The following is a 22,402-nucleotide window of genomic DNA, read 5'->3' on the forward strand; positions in this document are numbered from 1 at the left end:
TGGTACAGTGAATGGGAAAATTGTGGTACCAGTATTTAATAGGTGGGAGCCAAGGATGGTAAATGTACTACTGTAGGTGGGGAGAGTAGGAGGCAATCCTGAATAGGGAATTGTTTCATCCAAAATGCCTCTGGTGTCCTGGGGAGAAAGACTTCAAAGGAAGCTGTTCTGAGCAGTCATCATTGTTCAAGTTATTTTAGACACATTTGCCAGGTGCTACCAAAAACCATAGTTAAAATATAGTTTTTAAATGGCCAGCTGAGTATAAGGATGTCCACCTTTGTGAATGGTCTCCTAATCTTTCCCTGCTAGCTCTGGCACTGAGCCATCATAGTGGTGGGTAGTGGTAGAGTCGTCATCATTTCTCTGGCTCTAAAACTATATGATGTTCTTTATTTCTTGTGCATAACCATTGTTGGCTACCTAGATCAGAGGATAAAGCTGTGAAATCACATTTCTAGATCTTTTCCTAATCCACTCAACAGTGGATTGAAGGACAGGGGTGAGTAGATGGATAAATTGAACCAGTTATACCCAGGTGTAATTTAAAGAGACACAGTTCATTGATTTGGGAAGAATATGACATATCTACATTTGGGTTTTAGTGGAAGATAGAAAGATGCCAAAAATCTTTCTAATTCATTTTTTGGATTGAATTGAATTCCAGTTAAAGTGAAAATATTTTTAATAGCATTTCAGCTCAGGAATTCAGCTAAAACTGGGTCTTGATTTGTATACTTAGAAACTAATTTGCTCAATGCTGTGGTTCCTGGACATAGGGAATATAATCAAAGGTCTTTGTGGAGCTTAATCCTTTATTTCTCTGGTATTTAGTAGAATGGTTGCTGAAGATGTTCTGTGAGTAGATATTAATGATTCCCTGGAGGGCTGTGTAGTTTTATGGTTAATCACTGTGGTTTTTAAAAAAGGCAATTATACATTGGAGCACTGATTGTTTTTTGAAATCCTTAACAACTTTTTGCTATGTATTATTTACCTCTAGCTTAGAAATTGTGAAAACATTTGCTAATATGGATCTGAATATCATGATTTCTTATTTCAGAGAGACAACTTTAGGTGGATCCATGAACTCCGTGTCTGAACTGATTCACTACGTGGGGCAGCTGTCCATTACTGCAATGCGCTTGGAAAACAACAGTACTTTCTTACTGCACTTTATTGTGGATTTCTATGAGAAGGTAGTACACATCCCAGTTTTTTCTATTTAGATTTTTGTGATGGTGGTCTGCTTTACTGCTCTATTATTTAAATTTTATGTATGACTCTTAGTTGGGTTTTGACCTTATTAGCTTAGTTAAAATAAGCTACTTACTTTGAAGTTAATGATCATATTCTCACCTGAATAACTGACTTTCATAAAGTGGAGAAACAAGTGCTTTTCATGAAGAGTTCAGGTACTGCTTTAATAGACATTCCCCGGAAGAATGCAGACTCTAGACAGAAATCTGTCTCTAGCATCACTTTTTGCTAATTCATTGTATATCCCAGACCCCTGGCAAAAACATAAAAATACCTTGTTGTTTCTTCAGCTCTCCACTTCCACCTTTCAACTGCCTTATTTCTCATAGTACCTATAGTTCTGGTCTTCTTCAATTTTTTATAGTATTTGATATAGAGAGAACTATTATCCTAGAAGTACCCACTAATCCCAGTTTTCCTGGCTTCCTCCCTGTACTAACTGTCTTGTGTTAGATATTTATGTAGAAGTATGCTCCTTTGTTTTCTAGCTTGACAGCTAACTAATATGACAAATCAGTATTAATGGGACTTAAGGTAAAAGAAGCTCTCCCTTCCTCTTTCTTCCCAATTCAAAGATCTCTTCCCAGAAAAAATGGAATATTTTAGTAACGACCTTGTAGAAATAATCCTCTATGGCAAGTGTGATGTTTAGTGACGTGTATTTTTAAGCAGGCTTATGGCTCCCTATTCTATTTATGAATCAGCGAGGCCCAAATCTAATGTTCTATTATTGCTTATTCTCTATTGCTAATTGTTTGAGTGAACTTGGTTCAGGAGTTCTGGGGAATAATCTATATCCTGATGTTATCATTCTTTCCAAAAGGTGTGTGACATATATATAAATTACAACCTTCCATTAGTGGTGTTGTTTCCTCCTGGGATCTTCTATTCTGCTCTCCTCAGCCTAGATTCCAGTATCCTGAATCAGCTATGCTATATCATGCACAGGTACAAAGCATTTCTTGTGTTTTTAAATGAACACATCATACTTCTATCTTTGTTTTTCAACTGTACAATAAATTATATTTTATAAATATACTATAATAAACTTATTATATAAGATATAATAAAATATTAAATACAATAAAACTATTTCCACTTTCTGCCAGAATCTTTGGAAATAGGAAACATGTCTTTCTTTCGGTAATGATCTTCCAAAAGGGTCTATTTTAACTGTGTTTTTGAGGTGTCACTGTGGGGGATATGGATTTTAAAAATTCATAGTTAATGGGAATAAAAGGCACAGCATAGAGAATATAGTCAGTGATATTATAATAGCATTGTATGGTAACAGGTGATAGCTATAGTGAATGTTGAGCATAGCATAATGTATAGACTTGTCAAATCACTGTGTTGTACACTTGAAACTAATGTAACATTGTGTATCAGCTAACACTCATTTTTAAAAATTAAATATTCATAGTTAAAGAATTTTTTGTGCAGTGGTAGTGGTGCACTCAGCATTTTTAATTCTCATTGCTGTGTCTTAAAGAAAAATTAGTCACTTACTGACAACTGATTTAGGTCTATGTAGCTTCTCTGATAAAACGAACATTTTTTGGGAATTAGGGAAACTATTTTATTGCCAATTATATGAAACTAAGTATTATTTCTAATCCCCTCTAGTTCTTTCATTTATAGGCTTAAATTACACTTTTTGTCCACAAGTGTTGTAGACCCTTTTGGCAAAACTTGTAGGATTATGCCAAGGTTAGAATTTTGTAAACTAATTAAGTAATAGTTCCTAGGCAAGAAAAAAAAATTTATAAGTTTCTCCTTTATCCTTTCTACTGTACCTTTTTTTTACATTAAGAAAACATGTTTTAAATCAGTGACTGCTCTTTCTTTAAAAAAAGATTTTATTTGTTTGAGAGACATAAAAAGCATGAATGGGGGGAGGGGGAGGGACAGAGGGAGAGGGAGAAGCTGACTCCCCCTCAAGTGGGGAGCCCTAGACAGTGCTCAGTTCCAGGACCCTGAGATCATGACCTGAGCTGAAGTCAGTTGCTTAATCTACTCAGCTACCCAGGTGCCCCATCAGTTTCTGCTATTGAGTCTCTATTAATTTTTTTTATAATGAAACATTAAAAGCATTTTCCTCATTGTTTTTTATTTTTTATTCAGGGATAATTTCCATGTAGTCAAGTGCATATCTTAAATGTATTACTCAATGTTTGAGTCTCTATTAATTTTTATTCTTTGAGAAGAGTATAGCACAGAAGAATAAAATCCTTAACTAGACAGCTGGGTATTTGTGTATGTGCACATCTGCATATATTTACATTTAAAATGTACACTTTTGTTTATGTTTACATTTCAAAAGCATTTAATGTTCAGAATTTCATTCTGTTCTCCCTTTTAGGTATCGTAAAAATTTGACAGCTGCCAAGAAAAATGAGTTGGTACAAAAGGTATGGATGATAAAGCTCTGTATTAAATCACCAGTGTTTAAAAATTGAGTTTTGGATATATATGATCTGGGAATAAGAAGGAAAGGGAGGCTAGGTGATAATGAGAATATTCTTTCTTTCCCAATAGACAAAACCAGAGTTCAATTTCAGCAGCAAGACCTATCAAGAATTTAATCACTATTTGACAGCCATGGTTGGTTGCCTGTGGACATCCAAACCTTTCCAGAAAGGATTATATATTGACCCTGAAGTCTTAGAAAAAGCTGGAATAACAGAGTATAAAAACAGTTTAAATGTAGTTCATCACCCTGCTCTACTGAGTTATGCTATTTCCTTTCTGCTGCAGGTAAGGACATTTGAAGGATTGTTAGATTTTATATAGGAATACTACAATAGCAGAAATAGTAAGTGCCATAAATTTAGTGTGTCTGAATTGTAAGACATGTTCAGTCATTCCTTTTTAAGTGTTAGCTTGATTTTGGGTATTGTGCTAGGTTCTGGAGATTCAAAGTTAATTTAAGTTTCTACCCTCTCAAGAGCTTGGGCTTGTGCCAAACTCAAGACAAACTTGTAAATGTTACTATAATACAGAGAGGTGAAATGAGAAAAGGTACAGTCGTGAGAAAGCTGGAGGAGTGATTATTAGTTCATTTCTGCGTGGGTAGAGATGATACCAGGTAAGATAAGGCTGTGGAGAAGTAGAAGCTCTCAAAAATCCTTCTAGACAAGACAGAAAATGTAGGCTAGATAATATTATAATTAGAGTTGGAATCTTTACCAAAGACTGCTGATCTAATGCATACCAATATTCTGAAGGGAGGAAGTGTGGTCTTCTCAGGACTTTATCATCAGTCCAGTTATTTTCATTCCTTACCGTAGTGTTAGATCTTTGTTACTTCATTCCTTTATCAGTGACTTGAATTCAGACGGTGTGCATATCAAACATGTGGATGACAATACAGGATGAGATTACAAATACACTGATAGACTCTAGATTCAGAATTCCCTTAAGAGATTGGAATAGTGAGGAATCAAACAAAATGAAAAAGAAATGTATAGAATCGGGGAGATATTCATTGAATAATTGCTTAATATGTACATGCAATGAACCAGGCACTGTGGTGAGTAAGACACATCTGGGTGTTGTCCTCACAGAGCTTACAGTCTAGTTGGGGAGGTAGTCATTAAATAGACATCATAGAATAAATACTGATGAGTAATACAGGGAAAATACAGAGGATGATGAAAAAACGTATAGGGATGCTCACCCAGTTCAGTCTTTAGAGAAATGATGCTAATCAGAGCTTTGAATGATGAGCATGATCTTATTAAGACAGGAGAAGTATTTGAAGAAAAGTGCAAAGATAGAGCAGGAGACAGTAGATTTTTTCTGTTACCGGGCTAGACGGTAAATATTTTTGGTTTTGTAACCATGTTGTCTCTGTCAGGACTACTCAGCCTTGCCAGTGAGTGTGAAAGTAGCCACAGACAGTGGATAAACAAATGGACAGAGTTGTGTGCTAATGAAAGTTTATTTACAGAAATGGGTATTGGGTTGGATGTGAGCCATGGGCTATGGTTTGCTGGCCTATATTTAGAGCTTGTCATGTTTGAGGAACTGAAGTAGTAACTGTAGGGCTTGAGCAGGGGTTTTACCCTAACTGAGCAGAAGCATCCAGGGTGCTTTTCCAAAGTATACCTTCTTGATTGCTCCCACCCTGAGAGTCTTATTCTGATTTAATAACTCTAGCGTGACATCCAGAATCTCCTTTTTAAAATAATTATTCTGGGGGCGCCTGGGTGGCTCAGTGGGTTAAGCCCCTGCCTTCGGCTCAGGTCATAGTCTCAAGGTCCTGGGATCGAGTCCTGCATTGGGCTCTCTGCTTGGCAGGGAGCCTGCCTCTCTGCCTACTTGTGATCTCTCTCTCTGTCAAATAAATAAATAAAATCTTTTTAAAAAAATAATTATTCTGATATACAACAAAGGTTGGAAATCACTGGCTAGCCTGTAGCATGATAGGAGATGAGGTCTTGAAATGTAGTCAGGGACCAGATAGTGAAAAAAATATTATACAGGCCTTCAAAAACATATTGATTGATTTCAGTATTGGAATAAAAATTACATTTTTAATACATAGAGGGATTTCAGAGCTGTAGAGTTTAGTGATTTTCTGATATTCTTTTTTCACCTTCATAACTTATCTGATTTATCATATATGAAAACTTGTTTCAAATTAATAGTATTTACTATTAATGAGACTAGTGGATGAAATTTGAAATAATTTTAGTTCTTTTTGCCTCTGGACTAAATCCTACTTAAACTGCACTGTGCGTGTTACTATATTTTATATATATTGAGATATACTGGTTTCAGTTTCTTGTTTTTTTAAAGATTTCATTTATTTATTTGACAAAGGCAGAGAGGCAGGCGGGGGTGGAGTGGGAAGCAGGCTCTGTGCTGAGAGGAGAGCAGAGAACCTGATGCAGGGCTTGTTCCCAGGACCCTGAGATCATGACCTGAGCTGAAGGCAGGGGCTTAACCCACTAAGCCACCCAGGTGCCCCTGATTTCAGTTTATTTTCATGTCTTAGAGGTTGCTTTTTCAAAATTTAATTTCATTCCTAGAATATGTAGAGCATTTACCTGATTCCAAATTCCAAACTATAGAAATCTCACTTCCATCCTTGTCTCCTTTTCTCTTCTTTGTCTTTAGGTAGCCGTTTTTATTGCTTCTTGTTTTTCCCATCAACTGTTTCCTTTCTTTAAATTTAGTAAGCATTGTTTGGGGCACCTGGGTGGCTCAGTTAGTTAAGCATCTGCCTGAGATTGAGCCCTACATCGGGCTCCCTGCTCCGTGGGGATCCTGCTTCTCTCTCTCCCTCTGCCTGCAGCTCCCCCTGATTATGCTCTCTCTCTTTCTCTCTCTCTCTTTTTCTGTGTCAAATAAATAAATAAAAATCTTTAAAAAATAAATAAACTTAGTAAGCTTTGTTTTATAATCTGTGTCTGATAATTCTAGTACCAGAAGTTTTCATGTGAATCTGCTGCTTCCTCATGTTGTGTGTCTGGTTATCTTTGGCTATGTGCTGGATACCTGGAATATTATTTGTAGAAAGGATCAGAGGATTAGAGTGAGATCTTCCTGCAGAGAGAATTTTAATTTGCTTCCTGCAGATACCTAGGAGTTCTGTTTGTCTGGGACTACCCTAATCCAAGTTCGCTGCCTAAGGTTCCTTGGATCATAGGTGATTAGACTGCCAGTCTGAGAGTAGACTAATTTACTTCTGGTGAACTCTTACCTTGAGGGTATAGCCTTTTGGGTTTGCAGTGTAAAGTGGGGGTTGGTTTATAAGAGTTTGGCAAACCCTGTGCTTTGACTTTAGGTACCTTAGCCCTTTGAAGCTGTGGAAGTGCAGCTCAATTTTGCAGCTGATGCCTCTGGACTGGCAAATTGGCAAAAGCCAAGAGTGACTTTGAGAATTAGGTTTAGCCATCTGGGTTCTTCTCATCTTCTAGATATTGGCTTGCCTTACCATAGATTTTGGTTTTCCTTACCCTAGAGTTAGGTCTTTGTTACCTTTTTTTTACAAATTTTTTTGTTTTGTGAATTTCAGACATACACGAGTAGAGAGAATAGTATAATAGACCCCCACATACCCATCACCCAGTTCATTCTCTACTCCCACCCAGTTTTACCCTCTCACTACACACAGTTATTTTGAAGCAAAACCCAAATGTTATACAATCTTGCTGTAAATGCTTCATTATATACCCTTAAAAGATAGGGACACTTTTGGGGTGGCTCAGTGGGTTAAAGCCTCTGCCTTCAGCTCAGGTCATGATCCCAGGGTCCTGGGATCGAGCCCCACATCGGGCTCTCTGCTCCGCGGGGAGCCTGCTTCCTCCTCTCTCTCTGCCTGCCTCTCTGCCTAGTTGTGATTTCTCTCTGTCAAATAAATAAAATATTTAAAAAAATAAAAGATAGGGACACTTTTAAAAATTTTGTCTTTTTAAAACAGCTTTACTAAGATACGATTCAAATACAATTTATAATTCACACATTTAAAATATACAGTTCAGTGTCTTCTAAAGTGTATTCACAGAGCTGTGCTTCATCGTAATATATTTTATAATATTTTTATTATCCCAAAAAGAAACCCTAAAACCCTTAGCTGTCACCCCTGTCTCCCCATTCCCTGCCCCCATCCTGGCAAATATTAACCTATTTTTATATCTATGTAGATTCACTTACTCTGAAAGTTCATAAAAATGAACTCATACATGTTATTCTGTGACTGTCTTCTTTCACTTAGCATAATGTTTTCAAGGTGCATCTGTGGCATAGCATGTATCTGTACTTCATTTGTTTTTATTGCCAACTAATACTTTTTAGTACAGATGTACTTCATTTTGCTTATCCATCAGTTGATGGACTTCTGGGTTATTTCCACTTTTTGGCTATTATGATTGATCTTCTATAAGATCGTCTATCTTCTGTTTTTGTGTGAACATGTTTTCCTTTCTCTTGGGCATATACTTAGGGGTGAGAATGCTGGATTTTACGGTACCTGTATGTTTAAGTACTGGAGGAACTTCCAGACTGTTTTCTAAAGTAGCTGCACCATTTAACTTTACTACCAACAGTGTGGAAGTGTTCCATTTTCTCCATAACCTCCCAACACTTGTTATTCTCTGTTTTTTTTTTTTATTCCAGCCATCCTAGAGGTTATGATGTAGTAACTTACTGTGGTTTCAGTTTTCATTTCCCTGATAGCTGTTTATGTTCAATATCTTTTTATGTGGTTATTGCCTGTTGCCCATTATATATTTTCTTTGGAGAAATGCCTGTTCAGACCCTTTGCCCATTTTTAAACTAGGTTGCATTATTGTTATTGACTCATTGAGAGTCATTTCTACATTCTAGTTTCAAGTTACTTCTCAGATACATGATTTACAAATGTTTTCTATTCTGTGGGTTGTCTTTTCATTTTTTCATTGATGTCTTGAAGGATAGAAGTTCTTAATTTTGGTGAACTTTTAATTTATGAATTTTTTTCTTTTGTCTCTTGTCCTTTTTAAAAATGACTTCCTATGTCCCCATCCCCCCGAGCCCCTGGCAACCACCATTCTGCTCTTAGCTTCTATGAGTTTGATTATTTTAGTTTCAACATGTAAGTGATATCATGTAGTATTTGTCCTTCTGTGTTTTGCTTATTTCACCTAGCGTAATTTCCTTCAGGTTTATCCATTTTCACATAAATGGCAGGATTTCCTTCTTTTGAAAGGCTGCATAGTATTCCATTGTATGTATATACCACATTTTCTTGATCCATTCATTTATTGATAGATACTTAGGTTGCTTCCCTGTCTAGGCTATTGTGAATACTGCTGTAGTGAAGATGTGAGTTTAGGTAGGTCTTCAAGATCCTAATTTCAGTTCCTTTGGGTGTATACCCAAGAGTGGAATTGCTGGAGCATATTGTAGGTCTGTTTTTAATTTTTTGAGGAATTGCCATACTGTTTTCCATAGCAGGTCACCAATTTACATTCCCATTAACAGTGTACAAGGGTTGCCTCTTCTCTACATTCTTGCCAACACTTGTTATTGTTTGTTTTTTGATAAAATTAATCTTAACAGGTATAAGGTGATATCTCATTGTGGTTTTGTTTTGCATTTCCCTGATGATTAGTGATATTGGGCACCTTTTCGTGTATCTGCAGGCCATTTATATGTCTTCTTGGGAAAAATGTCTCTTTAGTTCCCTTACCTGTTTTTTAATTGGGTTATTTGGGTTTTTCTTTCTTTTTTTTTTTTTTTTTTTGCTGTTGAGTTGTAGGAGTTCCTTATATATTTCAGATATTAATCCTTTGTTAAATATATGGTTTGCAAATTCTTTTCCATTCATTATGGCTGATTTTTCACGTTGTTGATTTTTTTCTTTTCCTATACAGAAGCTTTTTTAGTTTGATGTTACCCTACTTGCTATTTCTGCTTTTGTTGTCTGTGCTTTTGGTGTCCTATCCAAGAAATCATTGCCAAGGCCAATGTTCAGAAGACTTTCCCTATATTTTTTAGGAGTTTTACAATTTTAGGTCTTACATTTAAGTCTTTAATTTATTTTAATACATTTATTTTATTTTTATAAATAATAAATTTATATTTTATAAATTTTTATATTTTTGTAAATATTCATTTGTTATTAATTATTAATATTATTTATTTAAAACTTTAAATTATTTTAATAAAAGACTTTATATAGAAGTCTTTGATATATTTCAGGTTAATTTTTGTGAGTGGTATAAGTTAGGGTCCAATTTCGTTCTTTCCATGGGGATACCCAGTTTTTCTAGCACCGTTTGTTGAAAAGACTCTCCCAATTGTGATTCTTGACACCCTTGTAATTTCTGAGCTCTATTCTGTTCCATTGGTTTGTGTCTGTTTATATAATACCATACTGTTTTGATTGCTGTGGCTTTGTTATATATTTTGAAATCATGAAGTATAATTTCTCTAGCTTTGTTCTTGTTCAGAGTTACTTTGACTAATCGGGGTCATTTGTAGTTCCCTACAATCTCATATTTTTTTCTTTCTGTAAAGAATGGCGTTGGGAGAGACCCCTGGATGGCTCAGTTGGTTAAGCGTCTGCCTTTGGCTCAGGTCATGATCCCCGGGTCCTGGGATTGAGCCTGCTTCTCCCTCTGCCTGCTGCTTCTTCCTGCTTGTGAGGGCTCTCTCTCTCTCTCTGACAAATAAAATCTTAAAAAAGAATGCCATTGGGGTTTTGGTAGGGATTGCTTTGAATCTGTACATTGCTTTTTGGCTAGTATGGATATTTTACTAATATTAATTCTCTGAATCCATGAACATGGGCTGTCTTTACATTTTTTGCATATGTTTTAATTTCTTTTACTGGTGTTTTATAGTTTCTCAGTGTGTAAGTCATTCATCTTTGGTTACATTTATTCCTAAATATTTCATTCTCTTTAAAACTACTGTAAGTGGGATTTTAATTTCCTTTTTGAAGATTTTATTTATTAGAGATAGTGTGACTAGGGGGAGGAGCCGAGGCGGAGGGAGAGAGAGGGGGAAGGAATCCCAAGCAGAATCTGTACTGAGCATGGAGACTGACATGGGGCTCTATCTCACGACCCTGAGATCATGACCTCAGCTGAAACCAAGAGTTGGAAGCTTAACTGCCTGAGCCACCCAAGCACCCTCTTAATTTCCTTTGTGGATAAATGATTGTTAGTATATTACTTGTGCTTTTTATGTCATAGCTTAGAAATCACTGCCTAATCCAAAATCATGAATTTATTCCCAGGTTTTATGTAAGAGTTTTATAGCTTTAGCTCTTTTATTTAGATTTTTAAAATCTATTTTGTGTTAATTTTTGTATAGGATGTGATACAAGTATCTAACTCCATTTTTTTTCCATGTGACTCTTCAGTTTTCCCAACACCATTTGAAAAGATTATTCTTTTCCTATTAAAATGTATTGGAACCCTCGAAACTCAATTGACCATAGATGTATGGATTTATTTTTGGACTCTTGATTCTTTTCCATTGATCTGTGTCTGCCAGTACAAAACTGTCTTGATTGTAGCTTTTGAAATCAGCTTTGAAATCAGGAAATATAGGACCTCCAGCTTTGTTCTTTTCCAAGATTGTTTTGGTTATTCTTGTTCCCTTGAAATTCCATATGAATTTTAGAATTAGCTTGCCAGTTTCTACCAAGAACTAGCTGGGATTCTGATAGGTAATCCCTAGATCACTTTGAATAGTACTGCCATCTGAAAATGTTGTCTTCTGATCTGTGAACATAGAATGTCTTTCCAATTATTTGCGTCCCCTTTAGTTTTTGTTAACAATGTTTTATAGTTTTCATAGTATAAGTTTTATACTTCTTTTCTTAAATTTATTCCTGATTTTTTTTATATTATTACAAATGGAATTGTTTTCTTTCTTTTTTTTGAGTATAGTTGGCACAAAAAATTATGTTAGTTGCAGATGTATAACATAGTGATTCAACATGTTTATGCATTAGGCTATGTTCACCACAAGTGTAGCTACTATCTGTCCCATTACATGGCTATTACACTGTCATTGACTATATTGCTTATGTTGGTCTTTTATTCACATGACTTACTTCTTTCATAACTGGAAGCCTATATCCCTCACATACCTTCACCTAATTTGCCCAACCTCCCACCCCCTTCCCTTTGGCAACTATCAGTTCTCTATATTTATAGGTCTGATTCTGCTTATTGTTTATTCATTTGTTGTATTTATTCTGTAGTTTTTTTTTTGGATACCACTTTTGAGTGAAATCATATGATATTTGTCTTTCTCTGACTGAGTAATTTTACTTAACATTTTACCCTCTAGAGCCGCCCATGTTATTGCAAATGACACGATCTCATTCTTCTTTTATGGCTGAGTACTATTGCAGCATGTGTGAGATATGTGAGATATATATCTATATATCTATACCCATTCATGCATACATACACATGCACACACACACACACACACACACACACACACATATTATGTATCCCACATCTTTATTCATTCATCTGGATAGACATTTGGATTGGTTCCATTTGTTGGCTATTGTAAATAATGCTGCAGTAAACAGGGATGCATATATCTTTTCAAATTAGTGTTTTCATTTTCTTTGTAAATAAATACCCAGTAGAGGAAATACTGGATAATGTGACAATTCTCTTTTTAATTTTTTGAGGAACTTACATACTGCTCTCCGCAGTGGCTATATGAACTTGTATTTCCACCAACAGTGTACAAAGGTTACCTTTTCTCCACATCCTTGCCAACATTTCTTATTTCTTGACTTTTTGATTTTAGCCTTTCTGAGAGGTGTGAGGTGATACCCCATTGTGGTTTTGATTTGCATTTCCCTGATGATAAGGGACACTGAACATCTTTTCATTTGTCTGTTGACCATCTGTATATCTTTGGGAAAATATTTATTCATGTCCTCTGCCCATTTTTAAATTGGATTATTTGTGTTTTTTGGTGTCAAGTTTGTGTACATTTTGGATACTAACACTTATCAGCTATATCATTTATAAATATCTTCTCCTGTTTAGTTAGGTTGCCTTTTTGTTTTGTTGAAAGTTTCCTTTGCTGTGCAAAAACATTTTGTTTTGATGTGGCCCAATAGTTTATTTTTAAATTTAATTTAATTTTTAAAAAGATTTTATTTATTTATTTGAGAGAGAGAGCATGAACCAGGGAGGCGGCAAGAGGGAGAAGCCGATTGCATTCTTAGCAGGAAGCCTGATGCGGGGCTGGGTTCCAGGACCCTGAGATCATGACCTGAGCTACAGGCAGACACTTAACCTACTGAGCCACCCAGGTGCCCCCAAATAGTTTATTTTTGTTTTTGATTCCCTTGCCTTAGGAGACCTATCTAAAAAAAATATTGCTATCGTCCATGTCAGAGAAATTATTGCCTATGCTTTCTACTAGGGTTTTTATGGCTTAAAGTCTCACATTTAGGTCTTTAATTCATTTTGAGTTTATTTTTGTATATGGTGTAAGAAAGTGGTCCAGTTTGATTCTTTTGCATGTAACTGTCCAGTTTTCCCAGCACCATTTGTTGAAGAGAATGTCTTCCTCATTGTATAATCTTGCTTCCTTTGACATAGGTTAATTGGCCATGTAATTGTTGGTTTATTTCTGGACTCTTTATTCTGTTCCATTGATCTGTGTGTCTATTTTTATGCCACTTCCATACATTTTGATTAATACAGCTTTGTAGTATATCTTGGAATCTGGAATTATGATACTTCTAGCTTTATTCTTTTTCAAGATTGCTTTGGCTACTCTGGGTCTATTGTGGTTCCATATAAATTTTAGGATCATTTGTTTTAGTTCCATTAAAAACTGCTGTTAGAGCTACTCTACGACCCAGCAATCGCACTACTGGGTATTTACCCTAAAGATCAAATGTAGTGATCCAAAGGGGCACGTGCACCCGAATGTTTATAGCAGCAATGTCCACAATAGCCAAACTGTAGAAGGAACCTAGATGTCCATCAACAGATGAATGGATAAAGAAGATGTGGTACACACACACACACACACACACACACACACACACACACACACACACACAGGAATACTATGCAGCCATCAAAAGAAATGAAATCTTGCCATTTGCAACGATGTGGATGGAACTAGAGGGTATTATGCTGAGCAAAATAAGCCAGTTAGTGAAAGACAATTATCATATGATCTCCCTGATGTGAAGAATTTGAGAGGCAATGGGCAGGGGGCTTTGGATGGGTAGGGAAGGAAAAAATGAAACAAGATGGAATCGGGAGGGAGACAAATCATAAGAGATTCTTAATCTCACAAAACAAACTGAGGGTTGCTGAGGGGAGGCGGGTAAGGAGAGGGTGATTGGGTTATGGACATTGGGGAGGGTATGTGCTATGGTGAGCGCTGTGAAGTATGTAAACCTGGTGATTCACAGACCTGTACCCCTGGGGCTAATAATACATTATATGTTAATAAAAAATAAACTAAAAAAATTTTAAAAAACCACACACACACAAAGTAAATCAATAAAACCTTTTTTAAAAAAAAATTATCCTCTGGACAGAGGGGTAAACTTGATATAAATTTTATCATTCTATTTCTTTACTTTTTTAATTCCCCAAAGAGCAGATGCTGATTAATTATACTTTTTCCTACTCCCTTCTCAACTTATTGTCATGTCAGTGCCTCTTAGCTCTTCTACTTGTGACCCTCATGCTTTTATGTCCAGACTTCCAAAATAGTTTTTCTCTCTGCTCCTTCCTTGTTTAATTTTACTCTTCTGAACGTAGGAAGATGATCATGCAATTCCTTGGTTCAGACACCTCAATGGCTTTCCATTACCTTGAGAACAAATGCAGAAATATGAAACTCAATCCTATCATAACTAGTACTCTTCCATTTTACATGATACTAAATGCCAGAAAGTTGAAATGCCTGCTCATTTAGCATCATACTCCTTAACAGTCTTTTCTCATACTTCATTTTGATTTCCACCTTATTCTTAATCTCTTAAGTACATGTTTTAGTCATTATTTGCAAAAACACTTGAGTGTGAGGGCAGGAGCCCTTTCTCTCCCCTTGAGTAGTGCCTGACACTGAATGTGTATTGAATGAATTAATGACTAAGCACATACTCCACATCATTTCTCATACTTTCTTGCTTCTTTCTTGCTTTCTCATACTTTCTTGCTTGCCTTTGTTGACTACTCCCTTCCTATCTTTATGCCTCTAATCCCATCCTTCAAAACTCAAATTTCAGGAGCTCCCCAAACTTTTTCTTTCCACTCAGAATTGAACCTTACTTCCTCTTATAAGCATCTCATCTACCTCTATGATTGTACTGAGCCATGTGTTTTCTGTATACATCAGACTTTATCACATATGCTTTGTATATTCTGTGTGTATACCACAAAACCTAAAAAAAATGCCTTGCACATTGTAAATAACAGTAACTGTGTTAAAGTGATATATTAACTGGATGATTATGGGGAATATTCAGTGCACAAATGGTTAATAGTGGAAAAACAATTTGAAATTTTTATTTTTAAAAAAGTTTCTATTTTTCAGTTGAAAACTTTGCATAGAGTAGCCTATTATATATATATATCAGAAATCAATAAACCAAACACAGTCTGATAAATGTTGCCACTTGAAAAAAATTGCTGTTGGTATTTTGATGGGAATTTCATTGAATCTGTAGATTCCTTTAGATAGTATAAATATTTTAAAATTAATTAATTTTTAAATTAGTTTCAGAGGTAGAACTTAGTGATTTATCAGTTGCATATAACATCCAGTGCTCATTACACCAAGTGCCTTCCTTAATGCCCATCATCCAATTATCCCTTCCCCTCACCTACCTCCCCTTCAGCAACCTTCTAGTTGTTTCCTAGAGTTATGTGTCTCTTATGGTTTGCCTCCCTATTTTCATCTATTTTATTTTTCCTTCCCTTCCCCATGTTCATGTTTCATTTCTTAAATCTCACATATGAATGAAATCCTATGGTATTTGTCTTTCGCTGACTTATTTTACTTAGCATAATACCCTCTAATTCCACCCATGCCATTGTAAGTGGCAAGATTTCATTTTTTCTGACTGCTGAGTAATATTCCATTGTGTATATATACCACAGCTTCTTTATCCATTCATCTGCTGATGGACATTAGGGCTCCTTCCTGGTAGTATAGACATTTAAACAATATTTGTTCTTCCAGTCCAAGAACATGGAATGGTTTTCCATTTCTTTGTTTTATCCTCAATTTCTTTTATCAGTGTTCTATAGTTTTCAGAGTATAGGTCTTTCTACCCTTTGGTTAAATTTATTCCTAGATATTTTATTCTTTTTGGTACAGTTATCAATGATGTTGCTTAATTTCTCTTTCTGCTATTTCATTATTGGTGTATAGAAATACAATTGATTTCTCTATATTAATTTTGTATCCTGTGACCTTACTGAATTAATTTATCAGTCCTAGTTTTTTGGTGAAAAGTCTTTAAGGTTTTCTGTATATAGTATCATGTCATCTGGAAATAGGGAATGATCGTTTTAATCTCTTGTCATATGCAGTTTGCTCATATTCTGTGGAGGATTTTTTCCATCTGTGTACATTAGGGATATCGATCTGACATTTTCTTCTTTTGTGGCATCTTTGTTTGGTTTTGATATCAGGGTAATGCTGGCCTTGTAGAATGTATTTGGAAGCTTTCCTTGCTCTTACAGTTTTCGGAATAGTTTGAGCAGAATAGGTATTGAGTTTTCTTCAAAAGTTTGGTAGAAATCAGGGTGCCTGGGTAGCTCAGTCAGTTAAGCGTCCAACTCTCACTTTTGGCTCAGGTCATGATCTCGTGGTCATGAGATTGGCCCTGTGACAGACTCTATGCTCAGCACGGAGTCTGCTTAGGATTCTCTCTCTCTGCCCCTACCCCTTGCACTCTCTCAGTCTCTCAAGTAAATAAATAGTTTTTATTTTTTTAAAGATTTTATTTATTTATTTGACAGGGAGAGAGAGATAGTGAGAGAGAGAACACAAGCAGGAGGAGCAGCAGGCAGAGGGAGAGGGAGAAGCAGGTTCCCTGTTGAGTAAGGAGCCCAACACAGGGCTTAATCCCAGGACTCTAGGATCATGACCTGAGCTGAAGGCAGACAGTTAACTGACTGAGGTGACTGAGGTGGCCCATAAATAAATCTTTAAAAAAAACAAGTTTGATAGAATTCATCTGTGAAACCATCTGGTCCTGGACTTTTATTTTTTGGTAGTTGTTTTATTACCAATTCAGTTTTGTTACTTGTAATTAGTCTGTTGAGATTTTCTATTTCTTCCTGGTTCAGTTTTGGAAAATTGTATGTTTCTAGGTATTTATCCATTTATTCTAGGTTGTCCACTTTGTTGGCATCTAAGTTTTCGTAGTTATTCTCTTATAATACTTTGTATTTCTGTGATGTTAGTCATTGCTTTCTCTCATTTCTGATTTTATTTGTTTGGGTTCTTTCTCTTTTTCTTAATGAGTCTGGTGAGGGTTTATCAATTTTGTTTATCTTTTCAAAGAGCCAACTCTTAGTTTCATTGCTTTTTTTCCTTTTTTTTCTTTTTTTAGTCTCTGTCATTTATTTCTGCTTTCATCTCTATTATTTCCTTTCCTCTACTCACCTTGAGATTTGTTTGTTCTACTTTTTCTAGTTTTTTTAGGAGTACGGTTAGATTGTTTTTTTGAGCTTTTTTTTGTTCTTGAGGTGGGCCTGCATGGCTATACATTTCCCTCTTAGAAGTACTTTCACTGTGTCACAAAGATTTTGGACTATTATGTTTTCATTTTCATTTGTCTCCACGTATTTTTTATTTCTTCTTTGATTGCTTTATTGACCCATTGGTTGTTTAATATCATGCTGTTTGGTGTCCTTGTGTTTGTGTCTTCTCCAGTTTTTTTTTCTTGTGATTTTTTTCTAGTTTCATACCACTGTGATTGGAAAAGGAGCATTATATGATTTCAGTTTTTGTAAATTTATTGAGGCTTGTTTTGTGGCCTAATATGTGATCTGTCCTGCAGAATGTTCCGTGTGCACTAGAAAAGAATGTCTATTCTGTTGTTTTTGGCTAGAATATTCTGTGTATGTCCATCTGGTCCAATGTGTCACTCAAAGACATTGTTTTAGAATTGCTTTTTTTTTAAAGCAATGGTTTTACCAAATGTTTTATTATGAAATTACACAGCTCTTGGCATTTTATTTTTAAATTTTTAATTTATTTACTTGCCAGAGAGAGATCACAAGTATGCGGAGAGGCAGGCAGAGAGAGAGGAGGAAGCACGCTCCCCGCAAGCAGAGAGCCTGATGTAGGGCTTGATCCCAAGACCCTGAGACCATGACCTGAGCGGAAGGCAGAGGCTTTAACCCACTGAGCCACCCAGGCGCCCCTACAATTGCTTTCTTAATTTCATGTTCATTTTACTCTTTAATGCTGTATAGAAATGCAATTTTGTGTATATTGATCTTATCCTGAAACCTTGTTGAACTCATTTTTATTCTGTTAAATTCATTTTTTAGCTTGTACAGCTTTTCAGTGGATTCCTTAGTATTTCCTATACACAAGATTATGTTTTCTGCAAACATATGATTTTTTTTTCTTACCTAATTTCATTCCCTGGAACCTCAGGTACAATTAATGTTCAAGAAAAGTGGCAAGAATGGACAAGTTTGGTTTTTTTTTCTTGATTATTGGGGAAATAATTTCATTTTTCTGCAGTGCGATATTAGGAATTCCCATGGATGCCCCTTATCAGCTTGAGGAACTGCCTTTCTATTTTAATTCATTGAGTATTTTTATCATGAAACTGTTGGATTTTGTGAAATGCTATTTTCTGTATCTACAAATGTGATCACGTGGTTCCTGCCCTTTCTTCTCCTGATAATATTAATCTGCTAAATATTTAGATATTTAGCCAACCATGCATTCCTGGGATAAATCCCACTTGGTCATGGAGAGCAATCCCTTTTAGATGTTGCCAGATTTGGTTTCTCAGTAGCTTGTGGATGATAAGGGTTATTGTTTTTTCCTTGGATGTCTTTGTCTGGTTTTGGTTTCAGGTTAATTCTGGCCTCATAGAAAAAGTTAGGAAGCATTCTTTCTCATACCCTTTGGAAAATTTGTGAAGGATTGGCATTAATTCTTCTTTAAATATCTGATAGATTTTACCAGTGAAGCCATCTGGTCATGGGCTTTTATTAGTGGGAAGATTTAAAAAAAATTTTTTTTATTAACATATAATGTATTATTAGCCCCAGGGATAGAGGTCTGTGAATCGCCAGGTTTACACACTTCACAGCACTCACCATAGCACATACCCTCCCCAATGTCCATAACCCCACCACCCTCTCCCTACCTCCCTACCCCCAGCAACCCTCAGTTTGTTTTGTGACATTAAGAGTCTCTTATGGTTTGTGTCCCTCCCGATCCCATCTTGTTTCATTTATTCTTTTCCTACCCCCAAACCCGCCACATTGCATCTCCACTTCCTCATATCAGGGAGATCACATGATAGTTGTCTTTCTCCGATTGACTTATTTCGCTAAGCCTAATACTCTCTAGTTCCATCCATGTCGTCACAAATGGCAAGATTTCATTTCTTTTGATGGCTGCATAGTATTCCATTGTGTATATATACTGCATCTTCTTTATCCATTCATCTGTTGATGGACGTCTAGGTTCTTTCCATAGTTTGGCTATTGTGGACATTGCTGCTATAAACATTCAGGTGCACTTGCCCCTTCGGATCACTACATTTGTATCTTTAGGGTGAATACCCTGTAGTGCAATTGCTGGGTCGTAGGGTAGCTCTATTTTCAACTTTTTGAGGAACCTCCATGCTGTTTTCCAGAGTGGTTGCACCAGCTTGCATTCCCACCAACAGTGTAGGAGGGTTCTGGTGGGAAGATTTTTAATTACTATTCAACCTCTTGTTATAGTTCTGTTCAGCTGTTCTATTTCTTCTTGAGTCATGCTCAACATTTAGTAGTTTATCTAGAATTTGTCCATTTCATATACTTTACCCTAATTTATTGATATACCTTATGATACCTTTTATTTCTGTAAAGTTGGTAATTATTTCGCCTTTTCATTCCTGATTTTAGTGATTTGAATTTTCTCTCTTTTTTTGTGTGTTTAACCTAGCTAGTTTGTTGATATTGCTGACCTTTTCAAAGAACCAGTTTGGTTTCATTGCTTTTTCTCTACTTAAATTTTTTTTAATTTTAATTGTAATTAAATATACATAACATAAAACTTACCATCTTAACTATTTTTAAATATATAATTTAGTGATATTAAATACATTTACATTGTTGTACTACCATCACCACTGTCCATCCACAGAACTCTTTCATCTTGTAAAACAAGCTCTACCTATTAAACAATAACTCCCTATTCCCTCCTCCCCACAGCCCTTTGTAGACTTTATCCTGTTTTTAATCTGAGTTTGAGTCTACTCTAGGTACTTCATATAAGTGGAATCATAGAATATTTGTCCTCTTGTAAATAGCTTACTTCACTTAGCATGTCTTCAAGGTTCATCCCTAAATCTGCATTTATAGGTCTAATTCTGCTTTTTGTTTGTTTATTCATTTGTTTGGTTGTTTAGATACCACACTCATGTGGTATTTTTCTCAGTCTTATTTATTTCATTTAGCATAATACCCTCTAGGTCCACCCAGGTCTGTTTTATCTTTTGATGGACACTTGGATTACTTCTTATTTTTAGCTCTTGAGAATAATGCTGCTGTGAATATGGGTATAGAATTATCTGTTCAAGTCCTTGCTTTCAGTTCTTTTGGGTATATACCCAGGAGTGGAATTGCTGGATCATATGGTAATTCTCTTTATACCATTTTGAAGAAACACTGTAATGTCTTCCATAAACTATTGAGTTTGTATTCATACCAGCAGGGCACAGGGGTTCCAATTTCTCCATGTCCTCACCAGCACTCCTTATTTTCTGGTTTTGTTTGTCTGTTTGTTTTTTAAATAGCCATCCTATAGATGTGGAGTGGTTATCTCATTGTTGTTCTGATTCTCATTTCCCTAATGATTTATGATATAGAGCATCTTTTCATGTGCTTGTTGGTCATGTGTTTATTTTTGGAGGAATGTCTATTCAAGTCCTTTGCCCATTTTTTCAAATCAGGTTGTTATTTTGTTGTTGAGTTGTAGGAGTTCTTTATATAACAAGTCTTGATATTTACTCCTTATCAGATAAGTGATTTACAAATATTCTCTCTCATTCCATAGGTTGCCTTTTCATTCTGTTAATTGTATCCATTGATGTGTAGAAGTTTTTAAGTTTAAGTTAGTTTTATTGTCTTTTGTTTTGTTTTGTTTTTACTTTGTTTCCTTTGCTTTTGGTGTCATATCCAAGAAACCATTGCACAGTCCAATGTCCTAAATCTTTTCTCCTATGTTTCCTTGTAGGGATTTTATAGTTAGGTTTTTAATTAATTTTGAGTTAATTCTTGTCTGTGGTATAAAATAAGTGGTCAACTTCATTCTTCTGTTTGTGGATATCCCGTTTCCTCAGCACTATTTGTTGGAGAGACTGTTCTTTCCTAAGTGGTCTTGACACCTTTGTCAAAGGTCTTTTGACCGTATACTACACGAGAGTTTATTTCTCAGCTCTCTATTCTGTTCCACTGATCTATAGTTCTGTCTTCATGCCAGTACCGCACTGTTTTAATTACTGTAACTTTATGGTAAGTTTTGAAGTTAGGAAGTGTGAGACTCTTTGTTTTGATATGCTTTTTTAAAGATTTTATTTATTTATTTGACAGAGGGAGACACAGGGAGAGAGGGAACATGAGCAGGGGGAGTGGGAGAGGTAGAAGCAGGCTTCCATCAGATCAGGGAGCCCAATGTGGGGCTCGATCCTAGGACCCTGGCATCATGACCTGAGTCAAAGTCAGTTGCTTAATGACTGGGCCACCCAAGTACCCTGATATTCTTTTTTTTAAAATATTTTATTTATTTGAGAAAAAGAGAGAGAACATGAGTGGGGTGAGGAGCAGAGGGAACGGGAGAAGCAGATCCCCTGCTGAGCAGGAAGCCCCATGTGGGGCTTGATCCCAGGACCCGAGGATTATGACTGTTATGATTATTTTTATTCTTTATTTCATTTATATCTTGTTCTAATCTTTATTATTTATGATTGACCCTTGTACAACAGAGGTTTAAACTGCATGAATCCACTTCATGCAGATTTTTTTCAGTAAATATGGCACAGTACTGTAAATGTATTTTCCTTATGATTTTTATAATATTTTTATTTTTTATTTTTTTGAAGATTTTATTTATTTTTTATTTGACAGGCAGAGATCACAAGTAGGCAGAGAGGCAGGCAGAGAGAGAGAGGAGGAAGCAGGCTCCCTGCTGAGCAGAGGGCCCGATGCGGGGCTTGATCCCAGGACCCTGGCATTATGACCTGAGCTGAAGGCAGAGGCTTTAACCCACTGAGCCACCCAGGCGCCCCAATAACATTTTTAAAATTTAAATTCAGTTAGCCAATATATAGTACATCATTAGTTTCAGATGTAGTGTTCAATAATTCATCAGTTGCATATAACATCCAGTGCTCATCACATCATGTGCTCCTTTTCACTACATCTGTATCACTGGGGTAAAT

General features: G+C 35.9%; 1 protein-coding gene across 1 annotated transcript in view; it reads left to right on the top strand.

Moving 5' to 3' along the window:
- Positions 1-22,402, top strand: part of CENPI (centromere protein I) — a 90,170-nt gene that overhangs the window by 59,534 nt on the left and 8,234 nt on the right. The window contains exons 16-19 of the mRNA XM_045994486.1: positions 1,064-1,199; positions 2,084-2,208; positions 3,623-3,671; positions 3,799-4,017. Of these exons, the coding sequence (XP_045850442.1) occupies positions 1,064-1,199; positions 2,084-2,208; positions 3,623-3,671; positions 3,799-4,017 (529 nt within the window). The remainder of the gene's footprint in view (positions 1-1,063; positions 1,200-2,083; positions 2,209-3,622; positions 3,672-3,798; positions 4,018-22,402) is intronic.

This window comes from Meles meles, chromosome X, assembly GCF_922984935.1.
Source record: "Meles meles chromosome X, mMelMel3.1 paternal haplotype, whole genome shotgun sequence".
NCBI classification, from domain to species: domain Eukaryota; kingdom Metazoa; phylum Chordata; class Mammalia; order Carnivora; family Mustelidae; genus Meles; species Meles meles.